Here is a 23,157-nt window from a genome sequence, read left to right as displayed (position 1 = left end):
ATTTTCTTTATATATGTATAGCAAAAACTTAAAATCTTCTTTGAAAAAACCCAAATAGCTGGAGTTTAGATATTAAGCATGAAACATCTTCTAGTAAGTGTCTACAAAGTGTGTTCAAATAAAAGCCCTGGGGTCAAAACTGGCCCCGCCCCAGGGGTGTCATTGTTTTTAACTATATGTGTAATCTTCTTATAAAAAGCCCAATGAGCTAGAGCTGAGATGTCTAGCATGAAACATTTTCTTATGGGTGTCTACCAAGTTTGTGCAATAAAAGCCCCTGGGTTAAATTGGCCCTGCAACGTTGGGGTGGGGGTTGGGGGCCTATATACAGGTGAGCAACCTCAGGGCCATCATGGCCCTCTTGTTTTAAGTATACTGGTTGATCTTATTAAATATAGAATACTTTTACTGTCTAGTTTATATTTTATAAGACTTTTGAAAATTTCAGGTACATGGTGATATTTGATAAAAACTTGGCATAATTTAGCCAATAAATACTGATAATAATTATTTAATTAAAATGAAACACTTTTCTTTCCAAGAGTGATCCGAGAAATACATAAATAATGTTCAAAGAAAAAGAAAAAAAGTTGCCTCCTGTGGGGTTTGAACCCGCGCCCCTCAGTTTCAATGCAGTTGACAGTAGTTCTAGCCCATCTAAATACTCTTGAATTCATACCTTGAATTCCATTAAGATTTTATAGTGTTTTATTTTATGAACTTTATATTATTTATAAAATTCAATGATAGATATTTTGATAAATTATATGTAATTCACATAGAATATTTTAGCAAGCAATCAAAACATTTTCTAGGTGAAAGATGCTATTTTGCTGACCAAAGCCATCAACCTAGGCTGAGAATTGGGGACTCAAAAGAAATGGTATTGAAAAACAAGTATGTTTGTGTCAAATGCTTTGCCCTGGTGGCATCAGAAAGTGGTCTAACTGAAAACAAACAAACAAGACAATACATTAATGGGGTTGACCTAAGGAAGTTCTGTTCTGACATATTTGCCAAGATGTTTCGTGAGGGACTATACAAAGTTGGATTTGCATTACCTACAGGAGATCCAAACTTGATAGGGAAATTAGATGCAGTTATTGAAGCATTTCATGACATTTACACAACACAGTTGTATGATAATACGCCAGATTCCGAACTTATATTTGGTGTGAAGACTGAAGCTGAGAGATGGATGCAGGAAGTTGATAATACCCTCAAGTTTGCCCCATATGCTAGGCGCAATATTTCCCCTAGATATACAGGTAAATGTTCAATGATAGATTCTATCTCTTTTCTCTTTTGTCAAATTATATTTTGATTGTTTATTCTTACTGATTAAGATATGTTACCTTGATAAACTCCACTACTTTACCCTTTTTACCATGTGCATTTGAACAGGCTGGGAATATTGAATTATCCTATATGAGGAAGCTTTTCAGCCAATTTTAGCCAACTTACATTCTGTCTCTGATTCTACCCAGATGCCTGTCATGAAATGATCATTAAAGAGCATTTCAGAACTTAGCCATCAAATGATACTGCAATTAAACTTTTTTAGATGATTGTCTCCCCTGATATTTTTTATCTCTTTTATGATTTTCAGGTCTTTTGAACAGTCCATGTACAAGTGTAGAGATAGCCAAGAAGTCTATTCTTGAGACAGGTGTAAGTTTTAATCTATGGTATTTAACAGTCATGCACTGTTAAATGCTACTCTGTCAATATTTTTTTGTTTTACATCTTTGGGCGGACCAGTGCTTTGTTGAAAGTTTTGGCTTGATGTGTATTACCAGTGCACTACTAAAACATTTGACATATTTACAGACTGTCATCATAGTTTTTGTGTTACAATTTACCTTTATTGTTAGCATTCAAAAAAGGTGGCTAAGTTTTTGAAATTAAATCTTTTAAACATTTTAGAACCTAATGTGGAATGCAAATCTAGATTTAATGAATGCCTGAATATGTAACTTCATGTTCTTGTATTAAACTAACCTGTAACCATTTGACACACAGATTTTTGTTTGCCAGATTTAGAACCTTGACACATGTAAAATGTGATGAGCCATAATTTTTGTGCCCCCACTATAGGGGGGCATTTAGATTTACCCTTGTCTGTCCGTCCTTCCGTACAAACCCAGAGGTACTTGTGTGACTTGGAGAACAATGGGTAACAGTAAATTCCTATTCATTCCGTTTTTACTTGTGTGTCTTTTTTTAAGCCTTGTGTGACTAAAAGTGGCCAAAAAGATCAAAGGAAAAGTCACATAAGTATGTCTGTCCATCTGTCCGTTCCCTTTTTGTGTCGCACGTAGCGCAAAAAGTAATTGACCTAGAGTCATGAAACCTTACAGAAATGTTGATCAGCATGTGAAGTTGTGCACCTGGTTATTTTCATGTGGATATATATAGTATTTTTAGAGTTATTGCCCTTGACTCAGTAAAAATTTGCAATTTTCAACTTGTGTCGCAAGTATTACTCAAAAGTATTTGACCTAGAGTCATGAAACCTTACAGGAATGTTAATCAGCATGTGTAGTTGTGCACCTGGGTATTTTTGTGTGGATATTTTTAGTATTTTTAGAGTTATTGCCCTTGACTTAGTAAAGATTTTCAATTTTCAACTTGTGTTGCACGTAACTCAAAAAAATTAGTTGACCTATAGTCATGACCTTACAGGAATGTTGATCAGCATGTGCAGTTGTGCACCTGGATATTTTCATGTGGATATTTTTGTGTCGCCTTGAAGCCTTGAAAAGGTGACATATAGGTGTTACTTTTGTTGTCGGCGTTGGCGTCATTGTCGGCGTCGGTTCCCCTAAAGCTTGTCCAGAGCATAACTCAGTCACTATAAGTCTGATTGACTTCAAACTTGGTATGCATGCTTCTTTCAATAACCAGAAGTGCAGTGCACAAGAACCAGTACTCTGCACTTCTTAATTTTTGAGTTATTGCCCTTTGTTAATTTTCATACTTTAATTTTTTCCGGGCCATTTCTTTTCAACTATAAAAGCTATGTACTTGAAACTTCATAGGATGATAGATCTCATTAAAAAAAGTGCATTGCACAAGAACCAGTACTCTGCACTTCCTAATTTTTGAGTTATTGCCCTTTGTTAATTTTCATACTTTATTTTTGTTCGGGCCATTTCTCCTTAAATGTATAAAAGCCATGGACTTGAAACTTCATAGGATGATAGATCTCATTAAGAAGAAGTGCAGTGCACAAAAACCAGTACTCTGCATTTCTTATTTTTTGAGTTATTGCCCTTTGTTAATTTTCATACTTATTTTTGTCCAGGTCATTTCTCCTAAAGCATAAAAGCTATGGACTTGAAACTTCATGGGATGATAGATCTCATTTACAAGAAGTGCAGTGTACAAGAACCGGTACTCTGCATTACTTATTTTTTGAGTTATTGCCCTTTGTTAATTTTCATACTTATTTTTGTCCAGGTCATTTCTCCTAAAGTATAAAAGCTATGGACATGAAACTTCATAGGATGATAGATCTCATTAAGAAAAAGGGCAGTGTACAAGCACTGGTACTCTGCATTTCTTATTTGAGTTATAACCCTTTACTAATTTTCATACTTTATTTTTGTCCAGGCCATTTCTCATAAATTATAAAAGCTATGGACTTGAAACTTCATAGAATGAGTATATCTTATTGATAAGAAGTGCAGTACAAAGAAAATGCTGCTCTGCACTTCTTGTTTTTTTAATTATTGCCCTTTGTAAATTTTCTTGTCCTGGCCATTTCTCCTAAACTATATTGTTCACAAGTTGACACATCCCACTCGCAGAGTTCTAGCTAGTATTTTTAGAGTTATTGCCCTTGACTTAGTAAAAATTTCCAATTTTCAACTTGTGTCACACGTAACTCAAAAGGTATTTGACCTAGAGTCATGAAACCTGACAAGAATGTTGCCCAGCATGTGTATTTGTGCACCTGTGTTACAACCTGAATTGTAATAAAACCGGAATTGTAATAAAATTATTACAAAACTGGTTAGAATGCAAAAATATTATTACATTTAGGTAGTCAACCTGAATTGTAATAAAACCCGAAAGTGTAATAAACGCTAAAAACTCAAGAAAATGTGACAAGAAAAGTCTCTTTCACATACATGGTGTTTAAAAAAAAGAATTATGACTTGGAACTTGGACATCGGAATTTTTATAAAACTTAACATGGAAGCGAATTAAAACTAAAAGAAAATACATTTCAAATTTGAAGAGCAGAAATGGTATCATAAAATTGATGACAACCTGCATTCTTTAAAGTACTTGACATACATTTTATTCCTATGATATTTTTACTGTTATCCACAAACCCACTTATCTATATATTACTTATAACTGGTATTTAACGTTATTTTTTATCAGTAGATGGTTTGTACATGGATTCTTTCGTTTCCGTTGTTGTTGCTAAAGAATTATTTTTGAAATAGAAAACTAGTAAAACATTTATTACATTTTGAGTTTTTATTACATTTCAGGTTGTCTACTGAGTTGTAATAACTTTTTGGCAGTTCAACCGGTTTTGTAATAAAATTGTTACACTTAACTTTTACTGTTACTCCTACATTTTCATTTATATCAAACAATCAACATTTCTTATAACCGATGTTTAACGTTTCTTTTATTAGTAGATGGTTTGTTCATGTTGTTGTTGATGTTAAAGTATTATTTAAGAAATAGACAACTTTCAAAAAGTTTATAACATTTTTGTGTTTTTATTACATTTCAGGTTGTCAACTCAATTGTAATAACTTTTTGGCAGTTCAACCGGTTTTGTAATAAAATTTGTACACTTGAATTTTACTGTTACTCCTACATTTTGCTTTTTATCAAACAATCAACGTTACTTATAACTGGTATTTAACGTTATTTGTTTATTAGTAGATGGTTTGTACTTCGGTTCTTTCGTTTCCGTTGTTGATAAAGAATTATCTAAGAAATAGAAAACTATTAAAAAATTATAAATTTTGAGTTTTTATTACATTTCAGGTTGTCTATTGAAATGTAATAACTTTTTGGCAGTTCAACTGGTTTTGTAATAAAATTGTTACACTTAACTTTCACTGTTACTCCTACATTTTCATTTATATCAAAAATCAACATTTCTTATAACTGATGTTTAACGTTATTTTTTCATTAGTAGTTGGTTTGTTCATCGTTTTTTTTTCTTTTCTGTTGTTGTTGTTGTTGAAGAAGAATTATTCTAGAAAATGACAACTTTCAGAAAGTTTATTACATTTAGAGTTTAAATATTACATTTCAGGTTGTCAACTCAATTGTAATAACTTTTTTGCAGTTCAACCGGTTTTGTAATAACTTTTCTATACACCAAGCAAGCAAATTTTCTTTATTGCTATTATGTCGTTAGTAAAGATGATCTTCAAAAAAAAAATTATTTGGTGGTTGTACAGAATAGAAAATGAAAATGCTACGTATCAGATAGTTTGTTAAATTTCACGATGTCATTACGCTTCAGATTGTTTATTTAAGGTACTATATGGACAATTTGTCTGCAATTGTATTAAGATTGTTACATTTGAATGAACCTCATCCTTCCTTATTAGTCCCCTACCGGTTTACCGGAGGGGACTTTAGGTTTACCCTCCGTCCGTCTGTCCGTCTGTCCGTCCGTCTGTCCGTCTGTCCGTCCGTCTGTCTGTCAGTCCGTCAGTCCGTCCGTCCACAAAACTGGATCCCGCGATAACTTGAAAAGTACTGAAAATACTTTTATGAAACTTGGTATATGGATAGATGGCAGTATGGAGATTATGCACGTCTTTTTCTTTTCTTCCTATGTTGAAAATTCTGGTTGCTATGGCAACAAATAGGCTAAAAATATGGCAAATTTTACACATAAACTGGATCCAGTGATAACGCAAAAAAGTACTGGAAATATTTTTATGAAACTTGACATATGGTAGATGGCAGTCTTGGAATTATGCACGTCTTTTTCTTTTCTTTCTATGTTGAAAATTCTGGTTGCTATGGCAACAAATAGGCTAAAAATATGGCAAATTTTACACATAAACTGGATCCAGTGATAACGCAAAAAGTACTGGAAATATTTTTATGAAACTTGACATATGGGTAGATGGCAGTCTTGGAATTATGCACGTCTTTTTCTTTTCTTTCTATGTTGAAAATTCTGGTTGCTATGGCAACAAATAGGCTAAAAATATGGCAAATTTTACACATAAACTGGATCCAGTGATAACGCAAAAAGTACTGGAAATATTTTTATGAAACTTGACATATGGGTAGATGGCAGTCTTGGAATTATGCACGTCTTTTTCTTTTCTTCCTATGTTGAAAATTCTGGTTGCTATGGCAACAAATAGGCTGAAAATATGGCAAATTTTTATACATAAACTGGATCCAGTGATAAAGCAAAAAGTACTGGAAATACTTTTATGAAACTTGACATATGGGTAGATGGCAGTCTTGAGATTATGCACGTCTTTTTATTTTCTTCCTATGTTGAAAATTCTGTTGCTATGGCAACACATATACTGAAAATATGGCAAATTTTACACATAAACTGAATCCAGTGATAACTCAAAAAGTACTGGAAATATTTTTATGAAACTTGACATATGGGTAGATGGCAGTCTTGATATTATGCATGTCTTATATGTTCTTCCTATTTTGAAAAAATATCAGTTTGCCTTGGCAACAAATAGGCTTAAAAGATGGCAAATATAACAATATTTGTGATAAGTCAAAAAGAGCTGAAAATTTTTATGAAATTGCATCTTTAAGTCAAGAGTTATCTCCTATTTAAGAATTTTGCTTTTAAAATGTTATATTTTGGTAACAGGGATGTTTCAAATATTAACTTTAGAGTGTCCTTCAGTCCGTCTGTCTGTCTGTTCATAAAAACTGTTTCCTGTGTGATCACTTTTAAAGAACTTTTCCAACAAGTTTACTTAAAATAGAGAAAAATTGAAACATAAGTGAATGGCCAAATTGGCCCTTCAGAATGTTGATGGGGTTCTAACCGGTAGGGGACTTATGGATTGCTTGCAATACTATGATAATTGCTTGTTTATTCATATTATCAATAAATTAACATTACTGTGACCTTAAAAATCAATTTTTTCAATGGTATCGTAGGAATAAAATGTATGTCAAGTACTTTAAAGAATGCAGGTTGTCATCAATTTTATGAGACCATTTCTGCTCTTCAAATTTGAAATGTATTTTCTTTTAGTTTTAATTCGCTTCCATGTTAAGTTTTATAAAAATTCCGATGTCCAAATTCCAAGTCCAAATTCGTTTTTTTAAACACCATGTATGTGAAAGAGACTTTTCTTGCCACATTTTCTTGAGTTTTTACCGTTTATTACATTTTCGGGTTTTATTACAATTCAGGTTGACCACCTAAATGTAATGATTATTTTTGCATCCTAACCAGTTTTGTAATAATTTTATTACAATTCCGGTCTTATTACAATTCAGGTTGTAACATTTTTTGTGTGGATATTTTAAGTATTTTTAGAGTGATTGCACTTGACTTAGTAAAAATTTCCAATTTTCAACTTGTGTCGCACTTTACTCAAAAGAATTTGACATAGAGTCATGAAACCTTACAGGAATGTTGCTCAGCATGTGTAGTTGTGCACCTGGGTATTTTTGTGTGGATATATTTAGTATTTTTAGAGTTATTGCCCTTGACTTAGTAAAAATTTCCAATTTTCAATTTGTGTCACATGTAACTCAAAAAGTAGTTCACCTAGAGTCATGAAACCTTACAGGAATGTTGATCAGCATGTGAAGTTGTGCACCTGGGTATTTTCGTGTGGATATTTTCAGTATTTTTAGAGTTATTGCCCTTGACATAGTAAAAATTTCCAATTTTCAACTTGTGTCGCACTTAACTCAAAAAGAATTTGACCTAGAGTCATGAAACCTTACAGGATTGTTGCTCAGCATGTGTAGTTGTGCACCTGGGTATTTTTGTGTGGATATATTTAGTATTTTTAGAGTTATTGCCCTTGACTTAGTAAAAATTTGCAATTTTTCTAGTTGTGTCACATGTAACTCAAAAAGTAGTTGACCTAGAGTCATGAAACCTTACAGGAATGTTGATCAGCATGTGAAGTTGTGCACCTGGGTATTTTCGTGTGGATATTTTCAGTATTTTTAGAGTTATTGCCCTTTACTTAATAAAAATTTCCAGTTTTCAACTTGTGTCGCACTTAACTCAAAAAGAATTTGACCTAGAGTCATAAAACCTTACAGGATTGTTGCTCAGCATGTGTAGTTGTGCACCTGGGTATTTTTGTGTGGATATATTTAGTATTTTTAGAGTTATTGCCCTTGACTTAGTTAAAATTTGCAATTTTCTAGTTGTGTCACATGTAACTCAAAAAGTAGTTGACCTAGAGTCATGAAACCTTACAGGAATGTTGATTAGCATGTGAAGTTGTGCACCTGGGTATTTTCGTGTAGATACTTTTAGTATTTTTAGAGTTATTGCCCTTGGCTTAGTAAAAATTTACAATATTTAACTTGTGTTGCACGTAACTCAAAAAGTTTATGACCTCACAGTAGGCCTGAAAGTTTACAAGAATGTTGGTCAGCATGTGTACTTACGCACCTTGGGATTTTCTTGTGGATTTATTCAGTATTTGTAGTATTTGCCTTTTACTTAATAAAAGATTTTTAGTTTTCAACTTGAGCACATGTAGCCAAAAAAAAATTTGAACTAGAGACATAAGATTGACACATCTGTGGAGTGTGGGGGCACTAGTGTCCTATGGACACATTTCTAGTTTGTAACCTGGTTTTTACATTTCAGGCAAACTGTATAGTTGTAGCAATTTCTCCAGATCTGAATTTGTCAAAGGGATTTGTTTCAAGTCTTGTCAGTGAGGCATGTGGTAAACGGCTGCAAGCAGAGTTGTCCTCAAAATACAAAAAAGCTCCAGAGTGTTGGGACCTTGTTATGTGCCAGTCATATAACTTGGCTGAAAAGGGAATACAGAAGGTGATATTTGGATTTATACCACATTGGACAGATTGCCAGAAAATAGAGGTGAGTTAAATGCTTTTACTCACAAAAAATGTATTGTTATATAGACTAGAGCTGGCATTGATAGAAACAATATCAAAGTATTGTTGACATTTTTCTGTTATTGATATATCAGTGTATCATTGATATATGTCATCCGATATGGATATATTGTTGACATGCCTTGCCTCCAATCAATGACAGGTCTAAACAAGACTGCATAATTAATTTGGAAAAACTGGAAGGCATGGTTTTTCTCCTCTTTTTATACTTTGAAATATTTAAAGGCATGATTTCCTTCTATTTCTGTTATTCAAATAATTTGGAGTAACTTTTGCAAACCTTTTCTTCTTAGGTCACCGAGCACAAAGTGCTCAAGGGTGAGCTTTTGTGATCAGTCTGCGTCCGTTGTGTGTTCTTCAAAAAATGACCTAAAACTTTTAAAACAACTAGAGAGCTTATATTTTTAGCATAAAACATCTTATAGTTGGTGTTTTTTAAGTTGGTTCAAATAAAAGCCCTGGGGTCAAAATTGGCACTTCCCCAAGGGTCATTGATTTTCTTTAAATGTATATACAGTCAAGACTGTCATATGTGACTTTCAAAGGGACCTTTAGAAAAAGGTCACATATAACAGAAAGTCTCTCAACAAAAAATGATGAAAAACTTTGGAATCACCCAAAATCTAGTTTTTCCATGTTAACATGTGGTCTTTTACCTAATTTTGGTGAAAAATTGTTGTTTTGTAACATTTATAATTTTTTAGCTCACCTGAGCATGCTCAGGGTGAGCTTTTAGGATCGATGATTGTCCGTCGTCCGTCCGTCTGCACTCACAGGAGAGTAATTATGTGGCTAGAGGGACAATAGGTAACTGTTCTTTCTCTTTGATGTCATTCATTCCGTAATGCTTTTATGTGGCTATTTTCTTTTGTGTGGCTAAAAAGAACAATAGAGAGAACAATAGAGTAGCCACATAATTACTGTCCTGTGAGAACATTTAGTTGTTAACACTCTAGCGGTCGCATTGCCTCAATCATCATCAAACTTGGTCATGATGCTTATCTAGTTGATAGCTAGGATGAGTTCGAACATGGGTCATCTCGGATGAGAAACTAGGTCACAAGAGCTAAAAATAGAGAAACCTTGTTAACACTCTAGAGGTCACATTTTTGCCTCAATCATCATCAAACTTGGTCAGGATGTTTGTCTAGGTGATAGCTCGGATGAGTTTGAACATGGGTCATCTCGGATGAAAAAGTAGGTCACCGGAGCTAAAAATAGAAAAACCTTGTTAACACTCTAGCGGTCACATTTTTGCATCAATCATCATCAAACTTGGTCAGGATGCTTATCTATGTGTCTCAAAAGTATTTGACCTAGAGTCATGAAACCTTACAGGAATGTTGCTCAGCATGTGTAGTTGTGTACCTGGGTATTTTTGTGTGGATAATTTTTAGTATTTTTAGAGTTATTGCCCTTGACTTAATAAAAATTTTCAATTTTCAACTTGTGTTGCATGTTACTCAAAAAAATTAGTTGACCTAGAGTCATGAAACCTTACAGGAATGTTGATCAGCATGTGAAGTTGTGCACCTGGGTATTTTCATGTGGATATTTTTGTGTCGCCTTGAAGCCTTGAAAAGGTGACATATAGGTGTTACTTTTGTTGTCGGCATCGTTATTGGTGTTGGCGTCATTGTCGGCGTCGGTTCCCCTAGAGCTTGTCCAGAGCATAACTCAGTCACTATAAGTCTGATTGACTTCAAACTTGGTATGCATGCAGAAGAACAGTGCTCAAGAACCAGTACTCTGCACTTCTTAATTTTTGAGTTATTGCCCTTTGTTAATTTTCATACTTTAATTTTGTCCGGGCCATTTCTTTCACTGCGAAAAATATACTGATATACGGGAATATACGGTCCCATATTTTTGACATATACGGGCGTGTACGGGATGTATTTGTCGGATATACGGACCAAGTATACGAGTCCGTATAGGGAACACCGGGTATACGGGAAGTCCGTATATGCATCAGGCATATACGGAATTCCGTATTTGCACCATATACATGTACGTATATTTGTTCGTATGTTTGGGGTATACGGAGAATAAAATCCCGTATACAGACTTTATCAAGGTTGTTATCCCTAGTATACTATAAATATACCAAGGATATACGGGACCGTATTTTCTACGTATACAGAGGATATACAGACTCGTATTTTCTACGTATACAAAGGATATACGGAACCGTATATTCTACATATACAGATGATATACGGACTCGTATTTTCCACATATACAGATGATATACGGAATCGTATTTTCCACATATACAGATGATATACGGAATCGTATTTTTTACATATACAGAAGATATACTGAATCGTATTTTCTATATATACAGGGGATATACGGACTTGCATTTTTTAGTTGTACACAGGGTATACAGAACTGTATTTTCGAGATAAAAGAAGGTACAGATACCATCAAAAGCATGCATTTACATGACCGAAATGCAGGCTTGTACAATAGAACATGTTTGATTACACATTGTGAATGGGAATTGTAGTCATATGCTTAAGAACTTTATCTTCAAAATTGGAGTATTTCAAATAATAAAGTAAAAACCAAATCGAGTCACTCTTAAATATTTATTATTTCATAAACATATATTCAATATGTATACATATATATAACAAAATAAACATGTCTTCGCTACAATAGTCATATATTGTTGTAAGCCTTATTCCAGAGGGACACATTAATGTAGCGTTGCAACGGAAAGGCGATATACCGGTATGTTGCGATACAGAGTCATGAAATACGTATCACAGTGCAGAACATCCGCACCGCGATATTTTCTTCAGAGATCGAATTATACATGTACATTTTTCGATATTTTCAAGCCGTAACCTTTATGAATTGCATGTTGTTTAAATCTAGAACAAACTATGCTAACTTGAAGTTCTTTTCGATTTATCTTAACAATGATTCATATGAGCCACTTATATTACACCCATAAAACATTTTAAAGATATTCATATCATTTGTTCGTGTTAACATTCACATATTATTTTAGGAAAATGAGTCCATAGCACAAATTGATAATTACAGAAAGTTTTAATAATAATCATTAAAATTAAAAATCCGTATTCACAGAAATTCGTCATTCAAACACTGTTCTTAAAAGCAGTTAAATATATCAATCATCTATAGGAATGATACGTAGACCAGTGTGACGGTGTCTATTTCGTGACGTAGGAAATGTTTTCTCCAGATATTACAATCTTCTTCGGCATGTGTGTATCTGAAAAAAGAGAGTTTAAAATCCTGTTTAAATAATGTCATGAAATAGTTATCACAACTTTCAAAAAGACTATGCACAAGCATTTTTTTAAGCGTATACATATATACAATTTTTTTTCTTACTCAAATTTCAAAATTATTTTATTTTATTAGGATAAAGATGTCATTTATAAGCAATCATTTACACAGGATTTAAATGAAATAATTAATCTATGACGGATGATAAGTTATATGTTTTTGTTATGAAACTTTTACGAATATATATATTTCACACTTGTAATATAAATTATAATGGTATCTTTGTTCTATGTAAAGAGTATTTTATTGATTTAAAATATATTTAAACAAAATAACATTGCATTGGGAAAAGTGCTGACATAATCGTTTTGATCGTTTTAAGATGTATATTAGCATCGTTAGTATGAGTAAATTCGTTTGGGGAAAAAAAAGGTTTAAAATGTACAGATATTTGCTACTCAGATGTAGATCCGTGTTTGCACAATGATATCCAGTTAAGTAAAAGGCAGAATACCCAGCTATACTTCTCATTTATATAAAAACGTAAATCTTAACAAATTTGAATTATTGTTTGTTTCAGTTTCAATTCTTTCAAAAACTATTCCATCACAACTTCACAGCAACGAATGAATACCTTCAATGGACACTAGTGTAGATTAATATTTTTTTATTGTTAAGACTGTTTAACTAGGTAAGTTGACAATAGAATCTCTTACAGTGTGCCATCACTAAAAATAAAGTGATAATTCTCACAAAAATTATAAATCAAAATATTCTCCCTTGCCTATAGCATTAATCTGATAGTATGAAATCAAATTCAGATAATAAAATATATGTATCATATGTGACAATTGCATAAAATAACATAGGAAATATTTTAGTTACTACATGCGAATGCGACAGTATTACGTCCGCACGTGAAACATTTACGTATCAACGCCATATGTTTCACGTGCGCACAAGTACTGTGCGTTTAGTATAATAATTAACTGACGAGGTGGTCAAGTCCACTATCCAGGTGTAAAACAGCTATCATATTGTGTTTTTTATCTTCAAACAGGCTAGCTATATAAAACAAATTATCAACAAATTTACCAACTCTCAGCGTAATGCAGTAGGTAAGGTTGTGGTAAATATCAATGCAAGACAGCTAGGCTCGGATTCGCCTTTTTCCCAAAAATATTGCTTTATAATTATCAATCAAGTAAGAAAGTTTTGTATCATCTATTGTAAAGATTATAAATGCTGTGCTATTTTCTATTAACTTCTCATTTTGTTTTAAATGTAGCTACATTTAGCCCTATTTAGCAAGTTGGTGCAAACTTATACGGAATGCATGATACTGTACACAGACTGTTTCAACTATAGTTAAGTTTGCACGAAATACTCCTGCACTGCAAAAGTACTATGACTACTACATACTACACACTATACAGGATAAAAATCACTATCATCCGTGCATGTATGTCTAAATTATTAAATATCATAACAAAACTACCTTTCTATCCCAATTCATTTTTTTAATGTAAAATTAAAAAAAATATATGGAAAGAAAAACGCGAAAAAGTGAGACAACTTGTGAGGCTCGAACTCGTGACATCAAGACATTTCAAATTCTGTTTCTTATCTTACATAATATTCGCTTGTGAAAACCCTGTTTTACCTATTCAGACAAAGGTTGTTAACTTTAGTGTACATGCACAAAAGAAAATGTAGAGTCACTCTCACATTATCAAAGCGTCCTACTTATCGCTTATGCACGTAGTAACTTAAAAAAATTACTATCATTAACATATGAGCCGTGTCACGACAAAACCAACATAATGGGTTTGCGACCAGCATGGATCCAGACCAGCCTGCGCATCCGCGCAGTCTGATCAGGATCCATGCTGTTCGCTTACAGACCCTATAACAAGTAAAGCAACTGATAGCGAACAGCATGGATCCTGATCAGACTGCGCGGATGCACAGGCTGGTCTGGATCCATGCTGGTCGCAAACCCATTATGTTGGTTTTGTCATGACACGGCTCATATATAAAAGTTATATTTTTTGATACAGTAATATGTTTAAGAAAGGAAAACTAATTTAATATAAAAAAGTCGCATGCACAGTGCATCTATATCAAACAATTGTGTGTGTTCGAGTTGTTTCTTCTATTTTATATATTTGATTTTTTCATATTAAAAGCAAGGATGTTTTAGCATTTTCAAATGCGCTGCAAAATGCTTATATGCCTTAATTGACATCATTTTATGAAGTGTGACATCATTCCGCCAACAAGATATAAAAGAGAACCAATGTATTTATAACTAACCACATTCATTCATGTCAAAATAAATGCGTGTAATTAAGGAAATTTGACTTTGCCTTGAGAAAGAATAAAACACATGATGTCAGTACGGATGGGAATATATGAGTCTGGGTAACTCTTCTTTACAGACAGTACGTCCGTGTAATTGTCTTATTTTATTCACAAAATACAACAATGTATATACGTGAACTTACATCTATATTACTTGCTACCATACTTTGCTTCATCTATGATTGCTGTAAAGAGGGCACAGCTGCATTTCTGGAAGATTTAAACACGCTGTACACTGTCCTGAAAAAATCATAATATAACTTCAGCATAAAATGATAAAGAGCACATTGAAAATATTTCATAAGTGATCACATGTGCGAAAGTGTTAATACTGTAGGAACGTGTTCACTTTTATGTGCATGTGTAGTTATGTATGTTTGTGTGTTTGTGCGTGCGTGCGTGTGTTACGATATCGCTTTATGTGAAATATAAGTCAAAATATGGAATGTCGAAAATTTTTCTAATGTACAAAGGCTTTATACAGCTTTTCAAGCGTTTAAATTTATGTATAACAAATATTAAATAACTGTTTTCTCAAACAGACGCGTGTTTGTGACTGACCCATGCGATATCACCTTATGCGTAATGTTTATCTTAAAAACTAAACAAAGTGTTTTAATTATAATAAGAAAAAAATATTTAAATTTTAACTTGTCCAATAAAAAATCCAATGTAAATGTTGAAAACTCAGTTCATGTATATACAATTTAAAATCTGGGTTATCCTGAACAACGTACATAAATAACCAAGAATATCGAATTAACAAAAAAGAGTTGTCCGTCCTGAATTGCGAGTAAACTCGATCTTGCTAATTATTATATATATGCTAAAACAATACAAATAAAACCGTTTTAAAACTTATGTTTCATCGCTATATTTTATATTCACGAGTTTTAAAATTCTTACACCGACACTAAGCTTCGTATCAATGTAAAAAAAAGCATATCTTTTGACACCAAGGGTAAAAGGTGAATTAACACGTAACTTTTAAACGTAACACCTGTCGGTCATATAACATGCAATCATGCAGATATTTATCTGTCATTCTTTGTATTAATGTAAATAAAAAATTCTGACAAATATTGTCATTTTTTATTCATCTAAATGTATAATGATTTAAATGAAAAAATAAATATTTGTTTGCTATTTTTGTTTCAGATTTGTATTCATTTATATAATTTTAGTTAATATAAATAAGAAATATATAGAAAAATGTATACAGAAACTTAAAAAAAAGTGAATAAAAATGAAAAGAGCGGAGTCTTTAAAGTGACTTATATTTGCATCAAATAATAGGGATTTGTATAAAAAAAATAAAAACTGCGAATATAAAACAAGTATTCTGCTCGTTGAATTATCAAGACTGAGAAAGACGATTTTATCTAAAATTTATAAACATATTTTTTAGAAGTACTAAACAATTTTCTTTTAAAATATGTTAATCTGTTAAATCTCATAATTTTTGTTATTATATTGATTAAATTGATTGCACATTGACTCGCACCCCTGATTTTAAGTGATAATTGAGATCGCTCAAGATTATAAAGTCCAATCAGTTGACCAATCAAGCATACATAGGTCGTGTCACACACACTGATTAATCCTTTTGTACTACCATGTCCAGGGGCTGTAATACCTTGACATCTTCGATGTTTAAATGTCGTAAATTTTAACGTCTCTTTCTTACCCAAAAGGGAAGTTATGATTAACGTATTTAAGAAATGCCCTTTTCATTTTGTTGTTTTTGCATTTTTCAAACCACAAGATACAGTTTAGAAATCAAAATCAAACTCGTAACCTCCCAGTCTAAATTTAGGGATATATCCCTGCTTTAATTATCTAATCCGGTGGCCATATTGGATAGCGAAACAGATTTAAAAAGTGTTAAAGTTTTCTAAAAACAAATCAGTTTAACCCTGAAATAAGCTGTTGTTAACAAAATGCAACAATTCTATTGATCGCATATTGATATTACAACGATAAAAAATAACTTTTAACCTACCTTGTTTTGCAATATTCTGAATTTTATTAACCATCCATTTCCAATCGCGTTTTTCTTCTTTCATTTCGCCCGCGCTATTTCTGATTGGTTGATAGGATTCACGTCATACAAAACCAACGCTTCAAACTCATTGGCTGTTTTGAAAACGCGTGGTATGCCTAGATACTTTTTGTGTAATTAAGCATTTAGCATTAATAATGCCACGGATTTATATTAAGGTCCGTGATAATGCGGAAGAAACCAGCATACTAAGTCAAAATAATGCAATATTAAATAGGAAATATCATGTATCCATAAACGATAACTTCGCATACATGTATGACATAACCATTGATACTTTTTCATAGGCAAAACATTGATTCTAATGCTTAATCGGTTATTTATTTTTTATAATAATAATAATAATTCATGAACAAATTAATTTATTATCTAAACTGAATTTCGCACATAAAACCCGAAAAATGATTTTAAATTTTATTTGTGTCACTAATATAATTCTTATGTTTTTGTTTCGCTACTTTAATTTCAAAATGAAACGATCATAACATAATCATATACTTTTCTACATATAGACCCTCTTTGAATTTTAAAGACAGTATGATACTGGTACATGTCAGTTTTAAATTTTCATTAAAGTAAACGAGAAATAAGACGATCTTTGTAAAACGCTTCATGCGTAATGAATAAGTGAATGCAGATACTTTATTTTACTTTTTATAAAATACCATAATACGTTTATACATGGAATAATAGATGAACTATTCAATAAAACCATTAAAAGCATCAAAATTTTATATATACAAAATTCATATAAGATTAATTCATTGGTAAAATTAGTGCCATTACAGTTTTGCGAATACATCGGTAGCGTATTTTGTCTAAGGTTCTTACTGACCGGGTCACGTGAATCAGTGGGCGGAGCGATCCCTACTCTGGCGTAATGTCAATTTTGACTGATATAATTTACACACTGCCAAAGAATGTTGACGTATAGTAATAACTTAATTGTGTCTTGTTTAAATTACGAATTCTGCCAGATAAAAGGATAACAACAACACGACGCTGCAAAAACATTTGAAAGAATACAGCAGCTATGTCTGTTTCATTTTAATATGTCAGGTTATAGTCTTTATAATATCTGGAACAAAATCACATAGAAATGTATGTATACGAATGAGACAAAATATAGAGACTGGGTTATGAGATCACAATTTAATTCCTTTATTTCGTACATGAATTATATTAGAAATAAACAGTAAAAATTACCGTTAAGACATTCAACACCAATTGCGCTAACTTACGTAATCGGAGAAAACCGAAACTCGTTATACCCTGCTGCGTTTATGATCAATATTCGGATCAATATCCGGCTTAATGAGTATTGGCTTCGATTATCGCAATACAGCACGTGGCTATTACACAATATTATGTCATAAATGAGACCGCGCGAAAAGAATCAAAATTGGGGAATTCGGAACTTCATAAGATTTCTATTCAAAACTTGTGTACAAAAACGCAAATCTTTATGTTTCCTGAAATAAAAGATTAAATAAATAAATAAATAAATAAAAAAAAAAATAAATATAAGAATAAATGAGTGATGAATGAATGAATGAATGAATGAATGTATGAATAAATGAATGAATGATTGGTTGATTGATTCAATGAATGAATGAATGAATGAATGAATGAATGAATGAATGAATGAATGAATGAATGAATGAGATATCATTGTTGATTTTTTTTACATATGCAAGTACATGTATTATATTATGTATAGCCGATTTTTTGTAGGACATATATAAACGTAAAATTTAAATGTTGTGTGGACAATCCCGATTTCATCTTGTGATTTCACAATTATTTTAACTTTCACGATTTCAACTTCACAGTTTCACGATTTTAATATAATTAATTCATGTTTTAAACATCACAATTTCAACTTTATCATTTTCTCATGTTTGGCTCATCATTATAAAATATTATAATGATAATGAAAAAGAAATTACAAAATAACATGATTCACCATAGATGCAAAATACAAAAAAGTACTATCTAATAGTAATCAATCGCAATGGTAAAGTATTCGCTATTTATCTGCGGATGTATGCTAAAAAGCAAACACAGCGGTATTGAGCTAGAATACCGCGTCTGCATGCTACAGGTGGATGTCGCACTGACAGTGTCATTCGCTATTTCTATATACAGAATCCGTATTTGCACGAATACGGAATTTCGTATTTTAGTAATATACGGACTTGTCATAAAAATTCCGTATATTAGTAAAATACGGACTTTGTACATCAAATTTCCCGTATATTACGAGTGTACGGAGTTCGTATACTAGTCATATACGGACTGATATAATATACGGTCCCGTACATCTCCGTATTTCAAGTTTCCCGTATTCTTACACGTATATTAACGATATACGGAATTCCGTACACTTCCGTATATCCATGTCTTTTTCGCAGTGTTTTCAACTATAAAAGCTATGTACTTGAAACTTCATAGGATGATAGATCTCATTAAAAAAAGTGCATTGCACAAGAACCAGTACTCTGCACTTCCTAATTTTTGAGTTATTGCCCTTTGTTAATTTTCATACTTTATTTTTGTTCGGGCAATTTCTCCTAATGTATAAAAGCCATGGACTTGAAACTTCATTGGATGATAGATCTCATTAAGAAGAAGTGCAGTGCACAAGAACCGGTACTCTGCATTTCTTATTTTTAGCTCACCTTGCACAAAGTGCAGGTGAGCTTTTAGGATGGCCAACCAAATGGCGTCCGTCGTCAGTCGTCCGTCCACATTTTAAATATTCTAAGGACATCTTCTATGATACCGCAAGGCCAATGTTAATGAAACTTGGCAGGAATACTCTTTGTATGAAGCTCTATCAAGATTGTTCAAAGAATTCCATTTCATGCAGAACTCTGGTTGCCATGGCAACCGAAAGAAAAATCTTTAAATATCTTCTTTTAAAGAACCGTAAGAGCTAGAGCTTAGATATTTGGCATGAAACATATTCTAGTGAGTGTCTACCAAGTTTGTTCAAATAAAAGCCCTGGGGTCAAAATTGGCCCCGGCCTGGGGGGTCATTGATTTTCCCTATATGCACAAAGTAAAAACTTAAAAAATCTTCTTTTAAAGAACTGTAAAAGCTAGAGCTTAGATATTTGGCATGAAACATCTTCTAGTGAATGTCTACCAAGTTTGTTCAAATAAAAGCCCTGGGGTCAAAATTGGCCCCGCCCCAGGGGGTCATTGATTTTCCCTATATGCATATAGTAAAAACTTAAAAATCTTCTTTTAAAGAACCCAAAGAGCTAGAGCTAAGATATTTAGCATGAAACATCTTCTAATGAGTGTCTACCAAGTTTGTTCAAATAAAAGCCCTGAGGTCAAAATTGGCCCTGCCCCAGGGGGTCATAGATTTTCCCTATATGCATATAGTAAAAACTTAAAAAATTTCTTTTAAAGAACCCAAAGAGCTAGAGCTAAGATATTTGACATGAAATATCTTCTAGTGAGTGTCTACCAAGTTTGTTCAAATAAAAGCCCTGGGGTCAAAATTGGCCCCGCCCCAGGGGGTCATTGATTTTCCCAATATGCATATAGTAAAAACTTAAAAATCTTCTTTTAAAGAACCATAAGAGCTAGAGCTTAGATATTTGGCATGAAACATCATCTAGTGAATGTCTACCAAGTTTGTTCAAATAAAAGCCCTGGGGTCAAAATTGGCCCCGTCACAGGGGGTCATAGATTTTCCCTATATGCATATAGTAAAAACTTAAAAAATCTTCTTTTAAAGAACCCAAAGAGCTAGAGCTAAGATATTTAGCATGAAACATCTTCTAATGAGTGTCTACCAAGTTTGTTCAAATAAAAGCCCTGGGGTCAAAATTGGCCCCGCCCCAGGGGGTCATTGATTTTCCCTTTATGCATATAGTAAAAACTTAAAAAATCTTCTTTTAAAGAACCCAAAGAGCTAGAGCTAAGATATTTAGCATGAAACATCTTCTAATGGATGTCTACCAAGTATGTTCAAATAAAAGCCCTGGGGTCAAAACTGGCCCCGCCCCGGGGGTCATTGATTTTCCTTATATGTGTATAGCAAAAACTTAAAAATCTTCTTTGAAAAATCCCAAATAGCTTGAGTTTAGATATTATACATGAAACATTTTTAAGTAAATATCTACAAAGTTTGTTCAAATAAAAGCCCGGGGGTCAAAACTGGCCCTGCCCCAGGGGTGTCATTGTTTTTAACTATATGTGTATAGTAAAAACTTAAAAAATCTTCTTTTAAAAAAAACCCCAATGAGCTAGAACTTAGATGTTTAGCATGAAACATCTTCTTATGGGTGTCTACCAAGTCTGTTCAAATAAAAGCCCTTGGGTTAAAATTGGCCCGGGGGGGGGGGGCTATATACAGGTGAGCGACCTCAGGGCAATCATGGCCCTCTTGTTTGAGTTATTGCCCTTTGTTAATTTTCATACTTATTTTTGTCCAGGTCATTTCTCCTAAAGTAAAAAAGCTATGGACTTGAAACTTCATGGGATGATAGATCTCATTTACAAGAAGTGCAGTGCACAAGAACCGGTACTCTGCATTACTTATTTTTTGAGTTATTGCCCTTTGTTAATTTTCATACTTATTTGGTAGTTTAGCAGGGAGGAACGTACTCTAGTACTGGTGTAACTCTCCGGGAACGATGGTTAGGAAACTACCTGCCTATATGACTGAAATACTGATGGGAAAAGGCGTAAAATAAAACAAATAAACAAACCTGATTATTGAGGCTCTGAATAAATATTATTAGCAATGAATAAAAGGCAGATAAAATGCCATAAACTGATATCATAAGATTTATATCTGCACCAGAAAATAGTGCAAATGTTAATAAGGTGTTTCCGTATTTGCCTTTTTATGTGCTGTGTGACCCTTTTTAGCTCAACTATTCACAGAATAATCGAGCTAATGCAGTCACCCATTTGTCGGCGTCCCTGTGGTTAAGTTTTTGAGTGGAAGCTGGTATCTCCATAACTACTAAAGGGAATGAATTGAAACTTAACACACTTGTTCTCTGTGATTATCTAACATGATGAGCACAAGTCCCATAACTCTGATTTGCTTTTTTGCATTAATATGCCCCTTTTTCAACTAAAACCCCTGTCACACTAGGACGGCGTTCAATGAAACTTTAGAACGCCGAGGTGAGCGCAGTAAGATCGCAAACATCGTAGCAGCATCTTCGTAGCATCGTAGTGGCATCGCATAGAACGCCGACCGACGGCGCGCATTTTGAGCATGTATAAAACAAACTCGGCGTTCTCAAATGAGCTCAGCGGTATCGTAGCAAGGACGCCGTAGCAACTCAGTAGCATATCCTACAACGCAACAGGAGCGTCGTGAAAGTGCAAAAGGAACGCTGAATAAACGTGGTGGTTATCCCCGGCGCTTGTACTGAGTTTGTGCAGCGTCTTTACCGCGCTTATACTGCGTTTGCATGGCGCACTTAGAGAGCTTTACTATTTCAGCGCAGTGTGAATGCCGCGAGAGCGCCGTATGAGCAGCATAAAACCGCAGTGAAAGCGCAAAGAACGCCGTAGAAGCGCGATCTGAACGAAGACAATCTTCAATTAAAACGCCGTGGAAGCTCCGTAGCATCGCCATGATCGCCGTGAGGACGCTGTGAAGTCTTCATGTCATCAAAAATATCACATTTTTCATTGCGATCTCGCGCCGCTTTGTTAAATTTTACAACGCCCTGCAAACGCAGTGAAAGCGCAGTCTGGTGTGACAGGGCCTTAAGTAATTCTTGGTAAAGTTTTTGCTTGTAAGCTGGTATCTCCATAACTACTGAAGAGAATGGATTGAAACTTCACAAACTTGTTTTCTGTGATTATCTTACATGATTGGCACAAGTCCCTTAACTCTGATTGCTTCTTTGCTTAATTATGCCCCCTTTTTGACTTAGAAATCCTTGGTTAAGTTTTTGCATGTAAGCTGGTATTTCCATAACTACTGAAGGGAATGGATTGAAACTTCATACACTTGTTCTCTGTGATTATCTTACATGATTGGCACAAGTCCCATAACACTTGATTTGTTTTAGCTCACCTGTCACGAAGTGAGATTTTGTGATCGCTTTTTGTATGGCGTCCGTAAACTTTTACTTTAAATGACATCTCCTCATAAACCACTAAGCCAATTTCATCCAAACTTCACATGAATGTTCCTTTAGTGGTCATCTTTGAAAATTGTTCAAAGAATTTAATTCCATGCAGAACTCTGGTTGCCATGGCAACCAAAAGAAAAAACTTCAAATATCTTCTTCTAAAAAATCCAAAGAGCTAGAGCTTAGATATTTGGCATGAAACATCCTCTAATGGGTCTCTACCAAGATTGTTCAAAT

General features: G+C 33.5%; 1 protein-coding gene and 1 long non-coding RNA gene across 2 annotated transcripts in view; one reads left to right on the top strand and one right to left on the bottom strand.

Moving 5' to 3' along the window:
* The window catches only part of LOC132724136 (uncharacterized), a 32,373-nt gene extending 23,297 nt beyond the window's left edge, over nucleotides 1–9,076 (top strand). The window contains exons 6-8 of the mRNA XM_060708952.1: nucleotides 816–1,268; nucleotides 1,610–1,671; nucleotides 8,831–9,076. Of these exons, the coding sequence (XP_060564935.1) occupies nucleotides 816–1,268; nucleotides 1,610–1,671; nucleotides 8,831–9,076 (761 nt within the window). The remainder of the gene's footprint in view (nucleotides 1–815; nucleotides 1,269–1,609; nucleotides 1,672–8,830) is intronic.
* Nucleotides 9,077–11,615: 2,539 nt separating this feature from the next.
* LOC132724137 (uncharacterized) lies at nucleotides 11,616–16,799 on the bottom strand. The gene is made up of 3 exons (XR_009624866.1): nucleotides 16,739–16,799; nucleotides 14,880–14,976; nucleotides 11,616–12,355 (listed from the first exon to the last, which is right to left on the bottom strand). It is a non-coding gene; the product is annotated as an uncharacterized LOC132724137 (long non-coding RNA).
* Between the last annotated feature and the right edge of the window lie 6,358 nt (nucleotides 16,800–23,157).

The sequence above is a fragment of the Ruditapes philippinarum genome, unplaced genomic scaffold, assembly GCF_026571515.1.
Source record: "Ruditapes philippinarum isolate M1 unplaced genomic scaffold, ASM2657151v2 ctg1222_1_1_1_1, whole genome shotgun sequence".
Classification (NCBI taxonomy): domain Eukaryota; kingdom Metazoa; phylum Mollusca; class Bivalvia; order Venerida; family Veneridae; genus Ruditapes; species Ruditapes philippinarum.
This window is presented reverse-complemented; position numbering and strand designations above follow the sequence as displayed.